The sequence below is a fragment of the Phyllostomus discolor genome, chromosome 13 (genome assembly GCF_004126475.2).
Source record: "Phyllostomus discolor isolate MPI-MPIP mPhyDis1 chromosome 13, mPhyDis1.pri.v3, whole genome shotgun sequence".
Taxonomy (NCBI): domain Eukaryota; kingdom Metazoa; phylum Chordata; class Mammalia; order Chiroptera; family Phyllostomidae; genus Phyllostomus; species Phyllostomus discolor.
In genome coordinates, this window is record NC_040915.2 from 62,302,069 (window position 1) to 62,323,400 (window position 21,332).

The 21,332-nt window shown below is 48.2% G+C and overlaps 1 protein-coding gene across 1 annotated transcript in view; it reads left to right on the forward strand.

Annotated features, from left to right (window-relative positions):
• The window catches only part of CDC45 (cell division cycle 45), a 29,292-nt gene that overhangs the window by 2,063 nt on the left and 5,897 nt on the right, over positions 1–21,332 (forward strand). Inside the window, exons 4-16 of the mRNA XM_036014643.1 lie at positions 822–959; positions 1,880–2,035; positions 4,372–4,427; positions 5,606–5,654; positions 7,022–7,083; positions 8,306–8,356; positions 9,778–9,897; positions 11,510–11,641; positions 11,924–12,022; positions 12,639–12,800; positions 18,761–18,899; positions 18,980–19,063; positions 20,410–20,528. Coding sequence (XP_035870536.1) covers positions 822–959; positions 1,880–2,035; positions 4,372–4,427; positions 5,606–5,654; positions 7,022–7,083; positions 8,306–8,356; positions 9,778–9,897; positions 11,510–11,641; positions 11,924–12,022; positions 12,639–12,800; positions 18,761–18,899; positions 18,980–19,063; positions 20,410–20,528 — 1,367 coding nt within the window. The remainder of the gene's footprint in view (positions 1–821; positions 960–1,879; positions 2,036–4,371; positions 4,428–5,605; positions 5,655–7,021; positions 7,084–8,305; positions 8,357–9,777; positions 9,898–11,509; positions 11,642–11,923; positions 12,023–12,638; positions 12,801–18,760; positions 18,900–18,979; positions 19,064–20,409; positions 20,529–21,332) is intronic.

The following is a 21,332-nucleotide window of genomic DNA, read 5'->3' on the forward strand; positions in this document are numbered from 1 at the left end:
AATTATTGATATTTTAGATTAGACTACTATTTTACATTATCTCTCCAAGAAGGTGTGTTCTAGTTTCCAACTTGGAATGCAGAACGTAATTTAAACAATAGAGGTCAGGCTTCATCTCACCTCTGCATGGGGCTATAATGAGAGTCGGGACATCGGAGACCCCATGGGGAGGAGACTTGGGTGTGGAAGAGGGCCCCTGCAGCCTCCCGCTGGCTGTATCTAGGACTGCCTGGCAGATGCAAATCCTGACCTGGAGCTCCTATCGTCATGGGAGGGGACTCAGCCAGTTCTGTATTTATAAGGAAAGGGTTTTCTATAGTGATGGGTTGTAATAAAAACTTAATGTTTAGGTGTCCATTAAGTATGGGCTACCTGAGATTTGCTAAAGTTTTAAACGTATAGAATACTATTAGCATGGGGAGGTAGCTTATCACAGTAGAGCGATTGAGATCTGGAGAGGCCCAGTTACACGTTTGAGGTCTTGGTCTGTTCCTTATTGAATTCTTGACCCTCATCAAATTCTGGGTCCCAAATGCATGAGACCCAGGTGTGATGAGCCTCTCTGCATGCTCTACAGTGAAGTGGGGACAACCATGGGACCCCTCATAGTGTTGTTATGGAAATGAAATAGTATATGGAATATGTCAAAGCACTGAGCACAGGCCAGCTCTGGTCCTCTTTGGAGCCCCTCGCCATCAGGCCTTGCCAAGTGTCAGGGGTTTGATGTGTCTCACTAGGACTCAGAGGCCTAGTGCGCTGAAGGTAAAGGGACCCTCTCCATGTACTTAACTTCATACATGATATCTCTTTTTTTTTTCCAGTTCCATTATTTTATCCTCATTAACTGTGGAGCTAATGCAGACCTATTGGATATCCTCCAACCTGATGAAGATGCTGTATTTTTTGTGTGTGACACCCATAGGCCAGTCAATGTTGTGAATGTGTACAATGACACCCAGGTAACTAGGCCTTTGGGACCCATCCATCTCCTGCATTCTCCCATCTATCTGTCTGTTCCCTTGTATGCCAACGACAGCATTTTACCTGGTGTTCTAGCAAGACAAGAGCCTCATTTTGTGCATCTTTGTTGAGAAACGTGACATCTAACCCTTGGAGTTGCTCAGAGTGCATTTGTAAGATTTGCTTGACCGGAAAGGTATAGGGATCAGAACCCTGCACCGAGTCTGCCCTCAGAACTCAGACACAGCCCAGCCTCATTAAATATCAAGGGACCTCAGAGGCATCTGCCCTGCCCATCCAAGGGGCGGCATGAGGACCAGCAAAACAGTGGTGGAAAAGGCCATTGTTAGCCTAAAATGCTTCTGCTGCACTTACTATTTGAACTCCCGAGCATCAGGCAGGGAGCCTGGCGCACAGCAGCCACCTAACCTTTGTCTGAGTTGATCTTCTCCCACCCACGTTAATGAAGTGTCAGCCTCGGAATTCTCATGTGAAAGGCTTCTCCCAGAGGAATCAGCCTGTCTGGAGCAGCTTTTAGAGGCAGGTGTTGTACTCACTTTGGAGTTGTCCATCTTTGTGTCCTTTGGCAGGCCAAAGGGGATGTTCATTTTGTTGGCTTGGTGTGTTGGCATAAGAGGGAGTTTTTCCCTAGTGGCTGTGGATAGTTCTCAAGGTTTTGTAATTTCTGCATACAGTGTGGTGCAACTCCAGTGCCTCACTTAATGGAAATGAAAATTTTTAAATACATGAAAGTTTTAAATACCAGGAAAGTTTTAAATTACAAACAGGTAGCTGCTTATATGTACAGAAAAGTTATGAGCCAGCCAATTAAGAAATAAGATTCTTCAAGAGATAAACACGATGAATAGTTTTTTTGTCAAAAGAGGAGAGAATTGATTGTTCTTTGTTTTATTCTTAGATCAAACTACTCATTAAACAAGATGACGACCTTGAAGTTCCTGCCTACGATGACATCTTCAGGGACGAAGAGGAGGATGAAGAGCATTCGGAAAATGAAAAAGATGATGGACCAGAGCCTTCTGAGAAGCGCACACGGTTAGAAGGGTTAGAAGAGGTGTGTTTGGGCTTCTCACCAGTCTTAAGAAACTTAAGTCTCTCCCAGAGGTCAGAGGTCGGTCCGGAGACCCCTGGGCCTAGACTTAAATGGGAGGCAGCTGGTGTGAGTGCTGTGTCCTGGCTGTGTGGCAGAGTGCTGGACTTCCCTGAGGCACAGTGTTCTTATCTGTACAGTAGAATCCCATCAGATGAAATGAAACTGAGAACAGCTCAGCTGTACATGTGGACAGCAAACATTTATAAAAAGCGATACAGAGAAACAATAAATTGCCTAAGTGTCACCTGCCTTCCCCACCCCCTCCCAGAATTGCTTCCTGTGCAGTCACCATGGAGTAGCAGCATGGGTTTGTGGCCCTCGGCCAGGCTTGGTCTCAAATGGTCACTGCAGGGGAAGCACCTGTGTGCAAAGACATGAGTGGCTTGTGCCTCATGAACCTTGGGTCTGAGCCACTTACTAGACTAGATCTGGGGACTAGCCAGTGTTAGTGGCTTCTGTGAGATGTAGAATTCCAGGTGGGAGGCAGTTGTTCCTCTAACACAGAGGCTATGCTTTATTCTAGCGCTTAGTGTTGACAAGCTGATGCTCTCTGGCTCCTGATCCGTGGTGTGCAGGCTGAAATTGCCTCTGGAATGTTCTAGGGCCTGGCATCTCTTAATATCATGCTTTTGCAGAGCCCTTATGAGCCATATTTGGGACACTGTGCATCTGGGGACGGCTTGTCCTGCAAAGCTAGGAATGTCTCACCTTGCTTTCCTCCCCTTTGCCTGCTCCTTTCTCTCAAGTTTTGAGTGATGTGATGGGGACGGTCAGACCCACTCTGAGATTTTTCTTCCTCTTTCCCAGCTTTTTATCTGTTCTACTTTCTGGTAGACCTTTGGTCTTTATCTTCGAATCTTTGATTTCTGTGAGCCCTTATTTGTCCTCTAACTGCTTCTTTTTTATAGTGTTCTTTTAATTGTTGATGAGCTGCTTTTCATAGGACCCCAAGTGGCATTTTCACTTACTCTGTGCCCCATACTGGTCAGGCTCTGGGATCCTGAGGGGTAAAACAAGTTCTGTGTTCATGAAACTTCCTTTCTAGTGGGTGGGGACAGATAAGAACATGTAAATGAGCATAAGCAGAGCATGTTTTCAGGGTGAGATGAGAAAAAATACAGCAAGGTAAGGGGCTAGACAGGGAGTGGCTTGGCAGTGTATGAAGGTGGCTGTGGACACTTGATGGGGCAAGCGGGCAGATGAGAACGGAGCCGCGGGTTTAGCACCTCGGAGAAGGTCAGCAGTCTTGATGAGATGCCAGAGCACGCTGGAGCTTTCGCCTATTGGCCAAAAGTAAATAAACAGCAACTTCATAGGCAAAAGGGAAAAAAGAAACCTTTTATCTTTGGCCTTTCTAACCATACTGTACAAACCAGGTATTTACAGTACAGCTAAGTAAAACAAAAAAACTTATTGGAATGCTCAGAATAAGATTTTTTTAAACAAGGTTTTTGTTCCCTTTGAGATTGTGATGAATTTGATCACCACCACAGGTAAAGTCAGAAGTAAGGCAGGGAAACACTCCTAAGGCTGGTTTGGTCATCCTGAGTTTATTAAAAGTGGCTGATATTTTGTTTTGTTTTGTTTTGCCTGTACTTGGTGTTAATAGGTTACTAGCTTCTTCAGCTCCAAGTTTGGGATATATGAGCCAAAAATAAACCCAGGGAATTTATCAGTGCATCATTCCTTAGGTCCTGGGGCTCTGGGGTCCCTAATTGGTGAGCCTTTCTCTCTACCTTTCAGAGTGTTATTTTGTATTATATACAGTATCGGGGGTTTTAGTTAGTGGACATACAGGGAAAAATATGTTTATTGCATCTTCATAGAAGCAGAAGTCTCAGGACTGTGACGTTTAAAACTGCCACACTACCTCACTCCTTGGCTGTGAGAACTAAATGAGGTTGCGCTTGTAAAACTAGAACAATCACTGACATGTGGTGGGATGTAAGAAACTAACTCTTACTAACCTGGTGGGGAAGCCAGTGTGAGGTGGCTGTGTGCTTATCCCAGATCCCGTGGTGGTGGGGGCGATGGAAAGCTGAGGCAGACAGAATGTGGCCCGAGCAGACTCTGTGGAAGCATCCACTCTTGTCAGCGTCTTCAGTGCTGATGGGCCAGAGGGGTCCCATCCATCCCCGAGGCATCTCCCTTCTGCAGAAGCAAGTTGTGCTAGGGGCCTGGGAGTGTCCCATGTTCTGGATCTGGGACCAATGGCTTCTGTCAAATTAGAATATTCTTGGGCTGTGGGAATAAAGCCCTGGTTTATTTGCTTACCCTATTCTTTGTTCCTGTATCAGGAGATAGTAGCACGAACCATGAAAAGGAGGGAGCGAAGAGAGTGGGAAGCCCGAAGGTGAGCATGCATTTCAAACAGCACCCCGCCATCCCTGAGGGTCTGTGGGGTCACCGACACCTGTTTTTCCCCTGGGAGCTGCATGCATTTTTTTCCATTTGAGGATGATTTGTTCAGTGTAGAACCACTGGGCCAGTGGCGCCTCTATTGAGCATGTGGTCCCTGCTTGGAGAACTCTGGGTCCTCTTTGTAGTGGCCCTGGTCCCATGAGTGACAGGACCAGGCCCAAGGTTCTCCCAAATACATGCCATCTGTTAAGGGTGACAGCCTAGTTCTTTTATTTTTTATTACTTTCTACATGTGGATAACTTTTATTTACAAGTTTTTACAAATGAGTTAGATGCCAATTGTGTAAAACTTTTCATAGGAACAAAAATATGAAAAGAAAAGGAAGTTATCCATAATTCCTTTTCACATTGCAAATTTAAAAACTGAAGTGCTCTAAAATAAAAATATCGGATAAGTTATTCTAGCTCGAAGTGAACATGCAGCAATGCCCCTGGGCTGGGAATTCCTTGCTGGATCCAGTTGTTCAAGGTCAGGCTGCTGTGCCCAGCTGTTCCTTGTGGAAGGACAATGTAAAACTATTTCGGGAAGTGTAAGAAAAGTGAACATAATCTGTTTTCACTAAAGGGAAGAGATTCTGGCTTTGAATTGATCTTCCTGGGTTATTTATACTTGCACATATTTTACATAATCATAATAGGCACCTAATTGTGCTTTTTTTCCCACCTAATATACCCTTTTAGATAGTTCCAAACAGCCTTTCAGAACCACACAATACTTAATTGGCCGTTCTCCTCCATTTTGAACTGTGTGTTACTTCAGTATTCTGCCATGACAAGGAGGGCCGCGGTGAACAACCTCGTGCACATAGCAAGTTTGGTCTTGCTGGTTCCTTTGAATGATTGTCTTGGGATAATTCCTCGGCAGTGGGGTTCTGGTACTGTGCTATTGTACATCTTCCATTGCCACAAGCTGTTTGTGTTCATATTGCTCCCTTCCCAGCCTTGTGCCCGTACACTGCAAGGAAGAGTCAGTGAGTGAAAACAAAGGCACCGTGACTTTCGTTGCATTTCCTTGAGTGCTGTCAAATCTTAGCATTTTTTCCACGTCTTCGGCTTCCTGAACTTTCTGGCGAAGACCCACATTTTATGTTGCACTTTATTTTGTTACAGAAGAGACATCCTCTTTGACTACGAACAGTATGAATATCATGGGACATCGGTAAGTATGGATAGGTAGAATTCACTACAGAGTTCCGACTGGGGCGGGATCAGGGTCCTGCAACATGAGGAATGAGCATAGGTTTCAGAGCTACAAAAGTCTCGTTTGAATCTGAGCCCTATAGTTTTTTGCTGTGTGACCTTGGGGAGGTGGTATAGCCTTTCTGAGCCTTAAATTCCTCCTTCACTAAAGAAAGAGAACAATCTTCATTTCAGCAGCAGTTGTTAGGATGACCCCTTGCACCCAGTATGTGCCCAAAGAACATCAGTGATTATTTTTTTTCATAATTAAAAATATAGAACTAGTCTGTATTAGCCTCTGTGCAAGAAGATAAAGCTGCAGACTTATAAAGGCCCCTCTGTGTGCGTTATGGAGCAGAATTTCATATACAGAAGCACTCTGTTGGTCCAGGAGTCCTGAGCAGACCTCAGGGCCTTCAGGAGGCCTGGAAAATAAGTTCCCAGTGGAATATGCCATATTTGGTCTTTGCATTTGGCCCTGGGGCCTTGAACTCTGAACATCTCTCCAATGTCCCTTTTATGTCAAGTTCCCATTGTCCTTCGAAGGATCGTCCTTTTGCCCTCTCTGCTTTGCCCTGGCCAATGGAGAAGTCTAAGCAGTGGGTAGATGGGTGATGCTCACTCTGAGAAGGTGCAGCTGGGGCAGCGGGTGCCTGGGTCCCTCTAGATAGGTGGGTGTTCCCTTGGAAATCCTCCCTAGAAAGAGGCCCAGTCTCTCAGCTTAGTCCCCAGCTTAGGGGACTTTAGTGTCTTCTAGTCAGACACTGAGCCGCCTTCATTGCCTCCTACCAAAACACAGACCCTGTGCTCACAGGGAGCTGTATGCTTCTGTCCATGGCCAGTCTGTTAGAAAGACCTGCCTCACAAGGGGTGCTAAAGGCCCCCTCCCTCTTTAACATCCAGGTAACTGGAACCAAGGCCCTGCCTCACTGCCTTCCCTGAAATGTGTTAGAGGCTGCCAGCCAGGCAAGAAGAGCTTGTGGACAAAGGGTCATGAGGATGATGAGGTCCCTGACCTCCCGAATTCAGTGCCTCCCTTGGGTAACACCAAGGAACTCAAGGAAATGTGTAGAGGCCCCAGCACATGCTGTACCTGGCTGCCTTCCCTAGCTGGATGAAGTGTGTGGGTAGCAATGACTTCAGTAAGCAGAGGAGACAGTTCAGGTCACTCGAGTGACTCTGTCTTCCTCAGTTTAGCCTGGAATCCACACACACCGTGGTCAGGCAGACCCTTGATCTGCAGGGGTTCGGCTGGGCTCTGGGCAGCTCAGGTCTGGCTTGGCCCCAGCGGACACCCCTTCCATAGGTGTGGCTACCTCTGGACTCAGGCTTTTCTTTTTCTTGCAGTCAGCCATGGTGATGTTCGACCTGGCATGGATGATGTCCAAAGATCTGAATGACATGCTGTGGTATGTAGCCTTTAGTTAAGGTCAGTGCCACGTGTGGCCTCCTTCTCCTAGCAGCTCTGTCCTCCCACAGTGAGGGCAGGGTCTGGAGGAGGATGTCACCATATGCACCTCCCCTGTCCCTGCCGGGAACATCAAATGCAGCTCCCTTTCTGGGGATGTGCATGGCTCTGGCTTTCTATCTAACTATGAGGCTCTCAGGTCAGATGTGGAGGAAACACGGCCAGTGCAGAGAGCCGGACAATGGGGCCTGTGTACAGCTCCTCCCTTCCCACCCTACCACTGAGTCTTGCTGCCCGGGAAATTCAGGTTACAGAAGGAGTGTGAGATTTGAACAAGGCAGCCCATGCTCAGCATCCTTGCAACTCTGGCATGTGGTGAAATCTGATTCAGAAAAAATTGTCCTGCTACCTCTGAGTTTGCTTCAAGCAGGAGCTTTTGGCACACTGGAGTGGAAAAATCAGGAGGCGGGGTTGGTCTCAGGGATGACAGTCCAGGTGGCATTTTCCAAAGAGGTCCCTGTGAGGTGGGGGCATGCTGCACTAAGAGATGGGGTGGGTGCTCCAGTGACTGGCTTCCCACCCCCAGGGCCTCTCCTGCCTCACTCTGTGCCTGTGTCCTTAGCTGTGGACCTGGAGGGGTGTCTTGAAGGCTACTGCCTGGGATCAGCAGATGGCATGTACCTGGGGTCCTGGTCCCTGCTGCTGTGAGAGCTGCCTGTGACCCCAAAGAGGTCAGGCCAGCCTAGAACTCCGTTATCTAATCCACAAAAGATAAGCTTGGAGAAGGAAACTTGGAAGGTTATTAAGGGACATAAATGCTCTTACTCTATATCCCATCATTTTACTCTAGAAGGACAGAGAACCATGGATGTGACAAGGATCTGCTTTTCTGTGGGCATATCGCAGAGAGGGGAAACCTGAGGGGCTCAGAGAGGCAGAGTGTGGGTGTCTGCCGCAGTCCTGCACTGGCAGGGAGAAGGCGAGAGTGGCGGGCCAGCCAGGATATAGGGAGCAGCTCCCCGTGTCCTTGTCCTCGATCTCCTTGCGCACCAAGAGTTTTTGCAGTGAAGACACAGAACCAGGGGCCCTCAGTCTCCCCCCATCATCTGTCCACCCTGAAGAGGAGGACTGCCTGTCTGAGGGTGGGCCTGGGTCTGGTCACAATGTCAGGACGCTCCTGCCTGCCCCTCTCTGTTCACTGCTTCATTGTCCTCCTCTTCCAGGTGGGCCATCGTTGGACTAACGGACCAGTGGGTACAGGACAAGATCACCCAGTAAGGACGTATTCCCTCGGGCTGGTTGAGTTGGCCTGTGCCGTGACAATGTGCACAGCCTGGCCTCAGCCTCTGAGTTTGTGCTGGGGAGATGGGTGGCAGCACCACTGTGGAGCCCCACTGAGGATGGGCTGGCCTTGGGCCTGGGTCCTTGTCACCAAGGAAGGGCTTAGTGCTGGGAACTCTGTCAGAATAGCATGTGGCCTTATTGTGGACGTGTTGTCTACCCTTGGGAAGCCCAGCAGGTGGAGCCAGAGGTGAGAGGAGGGAGCCCCGAGTCCCAACTCTGCTTGCTGTTTGTGCCCTGTGCTATGGGCATGGTCGAGTGCAGAGGTGTGGCCCATGCACAACAGATGGGGCAGGAGGAAGTCAGGGCCCCAGGGGTCCTGCCAGGGAGGGTGGGTGTGATCTCAAAAGGCAAAGGGAAGGCTTGAGAGGGTTGCGGGGATGACTGTCATAGAATGAATCATTTTGCCCCTCCGTGGGCAGACTTTGGTTCTTGCTATCAGAGTCGGATAGATAAGCTGAAAGGCCACCCCAGAATGCAGGTGCCAGAGAGGGGTAGGCTGCCAGAGCCCTGTCTCATCCCCACTCTGGTAGCTGTCAGATGGGGACTCCAAGGGAATCAGAGACCTCGGCTTCAAGACGCTAACCCTTTCCCGGGGGACCTGAGTCTGTCACCTGGCATCACCCCTGGCCCAGCCTCCTTGTAGTTTGCAGAGGTCCCCATGCTCCCTATTTTTTGCCTCCTCCACCTGTCTAGGTATGGTAGTGTGGCCCAGGGAGTGGGAGGGCCCTGAAACTCAGGGAGGCCTGGGGTACTTCCTGGATCTGTCATTTTGGCCCAGCCTGCCACCTTGATGGGCTTCCCTCCTCCCCCACAAAGGATAGCATGGGGTGTGTGCAGCACCAGGCATCGTCCCTGGCCTGTGACCTCCCCTCTGGAGAGGCCATGCTGTCACCATCCTGCTCAGTGGCCACCTGGACTTGGGTCTGCCCTTTCCTACTGTGCTCATAAGCACTTCCTGTGCTTGGTCCACACCCTTTGCTGTGGATCACCGTCACTCACAGGGATATGTCCACTTGATTGTAACTAGTGGGCAGGGCTGTGGCCTTCTGCAGCGCCCACTCCCAGGAGGCCTCAAATAAGTAATGACAGTGCAGCTGATGCCCAGAGGGGTGTGGGCTAGGGAAGCCAGAGCTCACCTCTTCCAGTTCTGTCTGCTCAGCTTCCCTTGCTGCCTATCCTTGCTACCCCTTTGCCATGATAGTTTCTACACAGAGGTGGTGAGGAGCAACCTGAATGGTGGGCTGGCCCCTGAGCCTGGGAGGGGAAACCCTGAAGGAGAGGGGGAAGCTATGGCAGGCTGCACCTGAGGAGAAGAGGGAGCCCACCCAAGCCAGCGGTGCTTCCTTCCCAGGATGAAGTACGTGACAGATATCGGCATCCTGCAGCGGCACGTGTCCCGGCACAACCACCGGGACGAGGACGAAGAGAATGCCCTCTCTGTGGACTGTATGCGAATCTCCTTTGAGTATGAGTATCCTTGTGGCTCATGCCTTCGGGGTGTAGGCAGCGCCCCTGCCCTCAGGCACTTTGCTCTGTTGTGTGCTATTCGTTTGTCACCCCTGCACACCCCAGCTCACGTACTCTGTGTGTGGCACTCTTGAGAGCTGCAGAGCTGAAGGTTGTGTGGCTGTGGCTGCCATGTCCCCAGGACAGACAGCAGATGGGATAAGAGGCTTGAAGAAGTGGGGCCCCATGTGCCCTGGGCTGGGCAGAGCACCAGGTACTGAGGATCAGGTTCTGCCTCACCTTTTCTGTGTGGCTTTGGATCCTAGACACCACAGCTCTTTTTAGACACCTCACGTATCTTTTTAGAACTCATTCTAGGCCTGGTGCTAGAGGGCATGTGGGGCTGCCTGTGTGGTGTAGGCAGTTCAGTGACATTGCAGACTCCTGTCAAGTCAGGAAAAAAGTCAGCCAGCATGTGATTACAGAGTGGCATTTCATGAGATCATGTGGGGTTTGATGGAGTTAACCAAAGAGCAATGGGACCATGTTGCTCGGGAAAGTCCTTGGAGAGGCCACTGCCCAGGCTGTGATTCAGCTATGCTCCATGGGAGGGAGAGCGGTCTGGGCAGAGGTTGTTGGCCATGCAGAGGCCCTCAGGTGAGCCCCAGGAAGGGGCCAGAGAGACAGGCAGGGTTTGGGAGTTGGAGAAGCCAGAGCAGGTGGCGCTGTGAGCCCAGCAGTGACTGAGTTCAGTTCTTGGTATTTAGAAGGTCTCTGGACTGCCTATTTGAGGAAAGGAGACTGGATGGTGGCTTGGGTCAGACCACAGCAGTAAGCATGAGGCATGCTGGGGCTGCTTCGGCAGTGGACAGAATAAGGACAAGGACTGCCTCCCTTTCCTTGTGCTGGGTTGGCTGGGGATGAATAAACATGGGTTTGGACAGGTCATATGGGAGGTGTAGGAAGAGGTGCTGGGTGTGGGGCATCTGAGTTCCTGGGAGAGGGGCCACACTATGCAGGAGCCTACCAGGAGCCGGGTCCAGACGTGGCATCAGGGACCACAGCTTGTCTGGGGTGTGGGCAGAGAGGATAGTGGCTGTGAAGCTTAGTCCTCTGGAGGGGCAGCAAAGAAGACACAGAGGCTGGTCAGGGCAGGTGTGTTGGCAGGAGCAGTGGCCCTTGGATGCAGGCAGGTCCAGCCTGGCATCCTGCCTGAGACCCTCCAGTGTGAGAGGAGAGGCCTTGGGAGATGGGCCCGTCCTCATACACAGCCTCATTATTGACCCCATGAGCAGTGAGGGTGGGAGCCAGCAGGGATAGGTGGGGTGGAGGGCAGGGTCAGGTAGAGAGCACAGGGAGCCACAGGGGCTCTCTGACCACAGTTTACAGGCTGTCAGAGCCCCTTTACCTCAGTTTCCCTGTCTGTCACACAGAGATAATGGTGTACGCCCACCACCTCACAAACTTTCTGTGTGAGTCAAATTAAGCGAAGAAAGTTGAAGAGTTCCAGTTTATCCAGGTGGTAACTGGTTGTGCCCTGGTGAGTGGAGCAGGCCATCTGCTGGAGCATCAAAAGTGGGCTGTCACAGGGTGGGTGGAACCCCAGGTCACGGCAGCCTCCTTGACTACGGGCCCAGCCTCCGCCTGGTGCTCTACCAGCACTGGTCCCTCCACGACAGCCTGTGCAACACGTGCTACACTGCAGCCAGGTTCAAGCTGTGGTCTGTGCACGGGCAGAAGCGGCTCCAGGAGTTCCTCGCGGACATGGGGTGAGTGACTGACTGCCTTGGCCTGGAGTCCCCCACCTGCAGCCCCTAAGGGAAGAGCCCCTCCCCTTTGTTGTCACTGACTTGGTAATATTTAGCTGCTGCCTGTTTCTGCCATAAATTCCTATCTCTGAATTGACCATAGTGTCATCTGAAGGCCCCCACAGATGTCCCTTGTTTGCAAACACTGGGACCCTCGTGGGGTACTCTCCATCGCTTTGGTGTTTCAGCATTCTCTATTTGAAGCCAGGTTGCTCGTGTGCCTAATGCTTACCATCTTTCCAGTCTCCCCTTGAAACAAGTGAAGCAGAAGTTTCAGTCTATGGACAGCTCCTTGAAGGAGAATTTGCGGGAGATGATTGAAGAATCTGCAAATAAATTTGGGTAAACACCTGTTTTTCTGTATGAAGCTTCCTTAAGGCTTCAGCGTTAACCACATTCCTAAAATAGTGCAAAAACCAGGAATGCACAAATAAGCATGACCTGTGGAGTCTTTCCTGAAGTTGTGAGTTCTCTTTGGGTTAAAAGTAGGGCTTTGTAAAGTGCCCAGAAGATACAGAATCCTCAGATCCTGGGGCAGAGGAGTGGATGTTTGAGGTCAACCCAGTGCATCCCTCACTGAAGGGCCCACTGGGGCAGGTTCAGGCCAGCTCTTTCCAACCAGGTTCTCTAGCACAGCTGGAGGAGCTGTGCCTGGCTGATCCTGGCATCCTAGGGCGTGGGAGAGGACCACACACAACCTGGCCTGGCAGCTAGTTATTGTTCTGCCCCTAACCAGCTGAGCAGCTTTGGACAAGGTGCTCAGTGCCCTAGGTTACAGGGCTCTATGTCAGGCCTTCTAACACCCTCCATTCTCATACTGCCATTGCGTGTTAGGGGACGGGGGGAGGGCGGGGGCAGGCAACAGCAGCATATTCTGCTGTCCTGGCCTAGTGGTGAGAGCCCATCCACACGTGAGGACTCTCCCATGTGACATCCACATCACTTCCTCCTGTTGCAGGATGAAGGACATGCGCGTACAGACTTTCAGCATTCATTTTGGCTTCAAGCATAAGTTCCTGGCCAGTGATGTGGTCTTTGCTACCATGTCACTGATGGAGAGACCTGAGAAGGACAGCTCAGGGACAGATAACTTCATCCAGGCTCTGGACAGTCTCTCCAGGTAGTGGACATGGCCATGGCCTCTAGCCCCCTGGGCCACCTTCTCCCCTCAACTTCACACTGCCCAAGGAGGCAGGTCTCAGGGACTCTTGGGGTGTGGGGGTGACTGGCCCGCAGAAATTGTTCAAGTGCAAATTGGAGTCACAGTGGACCGGAGGCGAGCAGGTGGGAGGGGCACGCATGACTCGTTTCCTGCCCATCTTCTCTATTTGTCACTTTCTCTTGAAATTTTTTTGTTTTTTTTTCCTTTTGTTTTCTAAAATTTTCTTCTTTTTTGCCTCTTAAGGCATTATTTGTGGTGTTTATTCATTCTTATGTTTCTTCTAATTTAATCTTCACTTTTCATTCTTCATTTTTCTTTCATTTCTAGTTTTTTTTCTTACCTTACTTCCTGAGATGTCTTAGTATTTTTCATACCTTTAGCTTGGGTTGAAATAAGGTGTAACATTACAGTTTTGGTCATTGGAAGGCATGTCTCTAATGCACTCACTGCCAACAGGGATGCTATTCTTAGCCTCTTTTTTCTAGTAGCTACTTAGAGGATTTGGCCTTGATGCTCATCTGCTGCTTGTTTTCTTTATGAATTTAGTTGCTCTGGCTTTTAAGGAGGAGGCACGATTGAGAACTTTCTAACTTCAGAGAGCTGTCATTCTGTTGCTTTTGTGCAGTGTTTAAAAACAGGGTCCTGCTCCCAGCAGACTTTTTAAAAATAGCTTCACCGAGCTATAATTCACACATCATATACTTCATCCATTTAAAATATACAACTCAATGGCTTTTAGTCTCTTCCCAAGGTTGTGCAATTATCACTATCTAATTTGAGAGCCTTTTTTTTTTACCCACCCCCCCAAAACCCTGCTTCCCTTAGCCATCACTTTCCAAATCCCCCATCTCTCTCAGCCCTAGGCAACCACTAATCTATTTTCTGTCTCCATGGACTTGCTATTCTGGATGCTTCATATCATTTGATCAGACACTGTGTGGTCCTTTACAAAGTGGCTTCTTTCACTTAGAGTGTTTTCAAGGTTCATCCATTTTGTAGCAGCAATAGGGATTTTCTTCCTTTCTATTGCAAATAATTTTCTATTATAGGGATATACCACATTTTATTAATCCATTCATCAGTTAGACATTTGGGTAATTTCCACCTTTTAACTGTTATGAATAATACTGCCATAAACATGCACAGGTACATCGTGTGGACATCTGTTTTCATTTCTCTTGGGTATATGCCTAGCAATGGGCTTTCTGCGTTATATGCTAACCCTGCGTCTAACCTTTTGAGGAACTAATCGCCAGACTTTCCCAAAACAACTGCACCATTTTATCTTCTTGTTGGCCGTGAATGAGTGTTTGAATTTTTCCATATCCTTGCCAACATTTGTTTCTGTCTGTCTTTTCTGAGCAAACCATGCTAGTGGGTATGAAGTGGCATCTCATTGTGGTTTGGGCCTGCATTTCCTGTTGTTCCCAGTGATGTCAAACAGCTTTTCACGTGTTTATGGGCCATTTGTATGTCTTGTTTGAAGAATTGTTTATTCAAGTCCTTTGTCCATTTTTCAGTTGGGTTCTATTTGTTATTGAGTTGTAAGGATTGTTTTATATATTCTAAATATACATCCATTATCAGATACACAATTTGCAAATGTTTTTTTCTCATCCTGTGGGTTGTCTTTTCATTCTCTTGATGTTCTTTGAAGCACAGAGGTTTTAATTTTGATGGTTAAGTTATCTGTTTTTTCTTTTTGTTTCTTGTGCTTTTGGTGTCATATCTAATAAAGTATTGCCTACTTCACAGTCATGAAGATTTACACTTTTGTTTTCTGTAAGAGTTTTATAGTTTTGGGCCATGGCTGGTGTGGCTTAGTGGGTTGAGTACTGGCCTGCGAACCAAAAGGTGGCTGGTTTGATTCCCAGTTGGCATAGGGCAGGTCCCCAGTTGGAGACTTGCGACAGGCAGCCACACGTTGATATCTCTCCCTCTCTTCCTCTTTCTCTCAAAATAAATAAGTAAAATCTTTTTTAAAGAGTTTTATAGTTTTGTCCTTCATATTAGGTGTATGATTTAATTGAGATTAACTTTTGTGTCTGGTGAAAGGAAGGGGCCCAACTTAATTTTTTTTGCATGTGACATCCAGTTGATCTAGCACCATTTGCTGAAAACATTTTTTCCTCCATTGAAGTATTTTGACACCCATTGAATTATTTTGGCAACTGATGTTACAAATCAGTTGACTGTAAATGGGGAGATTTATTTCTAGATTCTCAATTCTAGTCCATCAATATGTCCATTCTTATCACAGTGCCACACTGTTTTGATTACTGTAGCTTTGCAGTAAATTTTGGCTCTTTTGTGTTCCTTGGATTTCCATGAATCTTAGGATCAGTTTGTCATTTCTGCAGAGAAGTCAGATTGCACTGAACCTATAGATCAATTTGAAGAGTATTGCTATATTACCAATATTAAGTCTTCCAACTGATGAACATGGGATGGTTTTTCAGTTACTTAGATCCTCTTTAGTTTTTTTCAACAATGTTTTACAGTTTTTAGAGAATAAATTTTACTCTTGTTAAATTTATTCCTAAATAGTTTATTCTTTTTGATGCTATTGTAAATGGACATGTTTTCTTTCTTCCATGTTCTCATTGTTGCTTGTGTAGAAATAGTTGATTTTTGCAAATTGATCTTGTATCCTGCAGTGTTGCTTAATTCGTTTATTAGTTCCAACAGTTTTTCCATGGATTCCTTAGGGTTTTCTTTTCTCTCTCTCTCTCTTTTTTAATCATTGTTCAAGTACAGTTTTCTCCCTTTTACTCCCAATCCAGCCCATCCATCCAACCCTCCCCACTTCCCTCCCATTACCACCCTCCCCCTAGTTTTTGTCCACATGTCCTTTAAATTTGTTCCTGTAAACCCTTCCCATTGTCCCCTGAAATTCCCTCTTCTCTCCCCTGTGGTCACTGTCAGCCTGTCCTCTATTTCAGTGTCTTTGGTTATATTTTGCTTGTTTCTTCGTTTTGTTGTTTAGGTTCCTGTTAAAGGTGAGATCATATGGTATTTGTCTTTCACTGCCTGGCTTGTTTCGCTTAGCATAATGCTTTCCAGCTCCATCCAAGCTGTTGCAAAGGGTAGGAGCTCCTTCTTTCTTCTGCTGCATAGAATTCCATGATTCCTTAGGGTTTTCTGTGTGCAAGATCATGTCATTGCAAACAGGTAGTTTTACTGCTTCCCTTCTAATCTGCTTTTTATTTCATTTTACTGCCTGATTGTGCTGGCTAGCGCCTTCATTAAATCCCCACGTGTTTTTATCTGTACCTTCTCTTTCCTTTTTTGTATTGTCACTATCTTGCTCAATTTTGATTCTGTTCTCAGTAGTTTCTCCTTAGTGAGGGGCCCAGTGTGGAAGGGATCTCTTGCCTGTCAGGTGGGACTCCCAGGGCTAGACTGCTCCGGCCCCCTAGTCTTTACCCTGCCCCTTGTACTTTAACAAGTCTCTTCCCACTCTCCTGCCTGGATAGTGCAAAAGCCCTCTTAATGTTCCCCAGCTGCCTATAGTTTTCATCATTCTTAAGTCTTGTGCCTCTCTGCACCCTCCCACACTGACACTGGCAATATACCAATCTCGTGGCCAGGTGGTGGTCTGTTCTACTGGCTTATGTTTGGGGGTTTGTATCGTAGATGTGGGCCTGGTTTTGAATTGCTCTGTCTATTTTTATTTGGAAATATGGGAATATCCAAAAACTACTACTATCAACTGCTACCCTCATCCCAGGATTGATGTCAGTTTCAGACATTATCTGCTGAAGTCCTACGATGACAAAAGAGCCTTTTCCTACCTTTGTGCTCCTTCCCTCCTGTTGTTATAGTCTGCCACTATTTTTAGCTCCTTTGTAACTTCAGCATACGTGTTGTTCTGTCACCAGTGTCTCTTGTCTCTGTTTTCTGTAAAAAAAAGAGGGGGGGGGGGATCAGCATCCCTACTTTTATCTTTCTGCATACCTCTCAGTTCCTGAAATCTATGCTTTTGCATTTTAAAGATTGAGAACCCTTAATCTTGAGTTAGAGAATAGAATGTGAGTCATCTCATTTTTGGCTAAGGTTGATTCGAAAAGATGAAAACAGTAAATAGTGTTACTTCATTGTGCTATTAAAATATTTCAGAGTTGTCCTGGCCAGTGTGGCTCAGTTGGTTGAGCTTCGTCCTGCAAAGTGAATGGTTGCTGGTTCAATTCCCAGTCAGGACAAATACAGAAGGCAGCTGATGGATGTTTCTCTCTCACATTGATTTTTCTTTCCCTTTCCTTCTTTCTCCCTTTCCTTTTAAAATAAAAAATTTTTTAAAAACTAAAATTTATTTTTAGAAAATTTCAGAGTCAATAATGACCAGTGATTACCGTATTTTCTGGTATAGCTCTTTGTTTTTCCTGGACCTCTTCATCGCCTTTTATTGTATCCAATTTGTTCTCAGCTCTCACTTCAGCAGGTATTCCCTAAGCCCCTTTGTCCGTGAGGGCCTTGGATTCTGGCTTTTGACTTTGGGCTGGACCTGCAGCCCCTGTGCCTGCTGCCTGCTGCCGTCATGGATGGCCCTTGACTGCGCCCCTGGTTTGGGGTCAGCATTTCTTGGGATCCTCATCTTTTGTCTCTCTTTTTTTTTAACTCCCTCTTTTTGCTAGAGCACAATTCTAGTGTAACTTTTAAAGAGTGTGTGAAGTACAAACATTTTGAATTCTTGCACAGATCTGACAATCTACCCTCATTGGGTAGCTCTGAGGGTTGTTCTACCCTCATCTGATTGCTGATTTAGCTCATACAGAATTGAGGTGGAAGGTAATTTGTTGTTGAATATGGATTCCACTGCTCCCCTGTCTTCAGCAGCCAGTGGTGCTAATGAGAAGTCTGAGCTATTTTGGTTCCATTTCTTTTTATAAATTTGTCCCCACCCTTTGTGAAGAAGCTTACAGGATCTTTTCTTTTATTCTCAGTGTTCTAGAATTTCATGGTATGTTTGGCGTTATTTCTTTACTACTCTCCCAACACACATACTTATACATACCAGTGTTTTTTAGTTTCTTTCCACACTTCCTAGAACAGTTCTGTTTCTTATTTTTGCTTTATATCCCCATGGTTTTGTCTTGTTATTGATGTTAAGGAAGCTTTTCTTGACTCTGCCCTCTTGCCTTCGAAAGAGAATTCTTTATTTTTTGCAATGATTTTACTTTCCACAGACACTTTCTAGTTTCAGATGGTTCCTTTTTCATAGCATGCAGTTCTTGATTTATGAACGGATTAGCTGCTCAAGTCTCTGAAGATACTAGAGTTCACTTTCCATTTTCTTTTGTTCTTCACATTACTTCGATGTCCTCTAGGGTCATTTTTTCAGGCCCCAGGAGTTTCTCAAATACCTGGTGGTTTTCTCAGTCAAGTCAGGGTGTGCCGCCCTGGGTCTCTGGGCACAGCCTGCCAGCTAGAAGGCACCACTTCGTCTTGATGGGTGGGAGTCAGTGTGACACTTGGGGAAACTTAACTCCCGAGGGCAGGGGGCTTTGCTTGCAGACCTCACTTCTCCATGAGGGCTCATTTTAATGCACTTGGAGAGGAACCCTCCTTGTTGCAGGGAAGGGTAAAAACCCATTTGTCAGGTGGTGGGGTCCCTGGTCCTTCCCCTAACCCTTGCCCATGCTGTTCCTGTAGGAACCCTCCAGTCACCTTCCAGGGCCTGCTGGGCAGGATCTTCTTCCTGGCTTTTAGATTTTAGTCTCCAGTCTTCTGATGCCAACACCCCTTCCCACCTCTCATGTCCATCACTATGGGTTTACACATTGTTTATTCCTTCCTTACACATGAAGGGGAACTCAGGAGGGTGAGAAATCAACTGTCATCCCCACATCCCTTCCTGACCCAGGAACTGAGCATTCTGTTTGACTCTGTGCCGCAGTCGTGTGTCTGCTGTGTTACAGGGGTAACCTGGACAAGCTGTACCATGGCTTGGAGCTTGCCAAGAAGCAGCTGCTAGCTACACAGCAGACCATCGCCAGCTGCCTCTGCACCAACCTCGTCATCTCCCAGGGCCCTTTCCTCTACTGCTCCCTCATGGAGGTCAGGCTTCTTAGGACTGCGGGTGGACACAGGGCCACATCTGCTGCTGGCCTCCCTGACCGTCTGTCTTCTCCCCGCAGGGCACTCCAGACGTCGCACTGTTCTCCAAGCCAGTGTCCCTGAGTCTGCTCAGCAGACACCTGCTCAAGTCCTTTGTGTATTCGGTGAGCAGCTGGGCGGGAGGATGCCGGAAGGCAGGCCACTCTAGCAGTGCTCAGAGGAGCCGGCAAAGCCGGCCTTGGGTGCCAGTGGCTGTCCACCCGCTGCAGGGTCGGGGTAGACCCCTCTGTTTTTTTGAGCAGTGTTTTCCTCAGCTGACCCCTAGGAGCCTCCTGGTCCTTATAAGCTCTGACTTTGTCACTGGCCATCCTGGTCTCTGCTGCGTGGGGAGGGGCCTCAGAGAGCGAGTGGGAACAGGGTGTGTGTCCCACTGTTGCACATCAAGGGAAGATGAGGTTGGTTGGAGCAGACTTGCTTCCCTGCAAGAGTCTGTTTTCTGGGCTGACTTTCCCTTTTCTGTGTGCAGTTCTGTCTTCCCTATGGCCTAACACCCTTCTTTGCCTTGGTCTGGGACACCCCCCCACTGAGCTGTCACTGGGGCAGGGACCCTACCCCAATAACATGAGCTCCTTCCTAGGTGTGGTCAAGGAAAAGATGACTGCGCATTTCAGCTGTCAATCTGCTTCCAGGATGAGGGCTTACGCTGGGGGCTACTTTACACAGATGTTGGATAGAAGGTTGAGATTATCTCACGCCACTGAACTGACCAATAAAATTACTTGAATACAGTCAAGTCATGACAAAAGTATACTAGGGACCAGTCATGAGTTCTGAAGTCCTCTAGGCTGTTTGAATCTCAGCCTCTTCATTTACCAATTGTGTGACGTGAGGTCTGTTATTTGACCTGAACCTCTGTTTCCCTATCTGTAGAATGGGTGAGTGAATACCCACTGCACAGATCCGTTCATGTGTCAGACATTTATTAAACATCCACTACCTGCTGGATTCCAACATTGTAGGGTGACCAGCCAACCATATAGGTTAACGTCCCAGAACGCCCCTCAGGCCCGGACAGATCAGGACAGTTGGTCACCTTTGTTGTGGAGTGTGGGTGTCGTGGACATAGCAGTGAAGGAAAACACGAGTCTCCTTGCTGAGGAAGTACACGTGCCAGTGAAGGGACAGACAAGAACTGAGTGCGTGCAGTGTCGGGTGGTGGCACACACCGTGGGGAACCTTTTCCTCCACAGGGCAGGATGAGGGAGAAGAGCTTGGTTAGGGAGGACTTCCTGGAGGAGGTGATAACTGTGCCAGGACCTGAAGGAAGTAAGGGAAAGAACTGGTAGCACAAAAGGAAGATGGAGCAGCCCATGCTTGAGCCTCTCTTCTGGTCATATGAGGCCCCTGGAGGCTTTTGGGGAGTGAGCAGTTGGCTCCATCAAGGTCTTGGGCGCTGAGTGCTGCACTCACCCTGTGGGGCCACAGGTGAGGGTGTATTTTGCCTCCACAGACGAAGAACCGGCGCTGTAAGCTGCTGCCCTTGGTGATGGCTGCCCCACTGAATGCGGAGCAGGGCACAGTGACGGTGGTGGGCATCCCTCCGGAGACGGACAGCTCAGACAGAAAGAAGTGAGCCTTGTTCCACATGTCTGGGGAGCTTAGTGGGGGCTCAGGGGCATCACTGGCTTGTGGGCCCTTGGGAGTTGGGGGAGTGGGGGGAGGAGTTGCCACTCCTCGATGTGGCAGGCCTGTGAGGCTTTGGTCCGTGGGCAGCAGGTTACCCCCCCTGTTGGACATTCATGCTGTTTCCACCTCTTTGTTGTTAGTGACTGACCAGTGGGTGTGTGAATATACAGGCTCATCTTCTTGCACTTCTGAGAAGCCTTTCCCACAACTTCTAGTTATCTTTCTGGCCCTTCCCTGCATCTTCAGCACCGTGTTCTTGTCCTCCTCTTGCATCAAGTTTGGGTTTCCTCCTGCCCAGTCCTTCCAGACCAGGTGTTGACCAGCAGGCAGGGCCAAGGGTCTTTCTGGTACTCCCTGCTGTCCCTCCGTGCTCTGCAAACTGGAGAACCTAGTGGCTAACCCCAGGGGCTGCCTGTCACCGTCCTTAGGTGTCTTTGCCTCCCAGGTGCGGTCAGTGCCCAGGGTCTAGTGCTCCCTAGCAAGTCCCATAAGGCCACTCTGGATAGATGCCTAGTGACAGCAGGTAGCAGGAAGATGCCACACAACTTCTTGGTGGGACAGTTTGGGGCACTGAGGATCGATGAGTGTCCTGTGTCCCTCATTTTTACCAGCTAGCCTTTTGGGGCCTCTACCATGGAGGACACTGGTTGTTGATCCAGATCAGTCCTGTCCCCACTGTTGTGAGCTTTGACCTGTGTCTGCAAAGACCATTTAGTAGGAAATTGGGAGAGATGATGGACTTTTTAA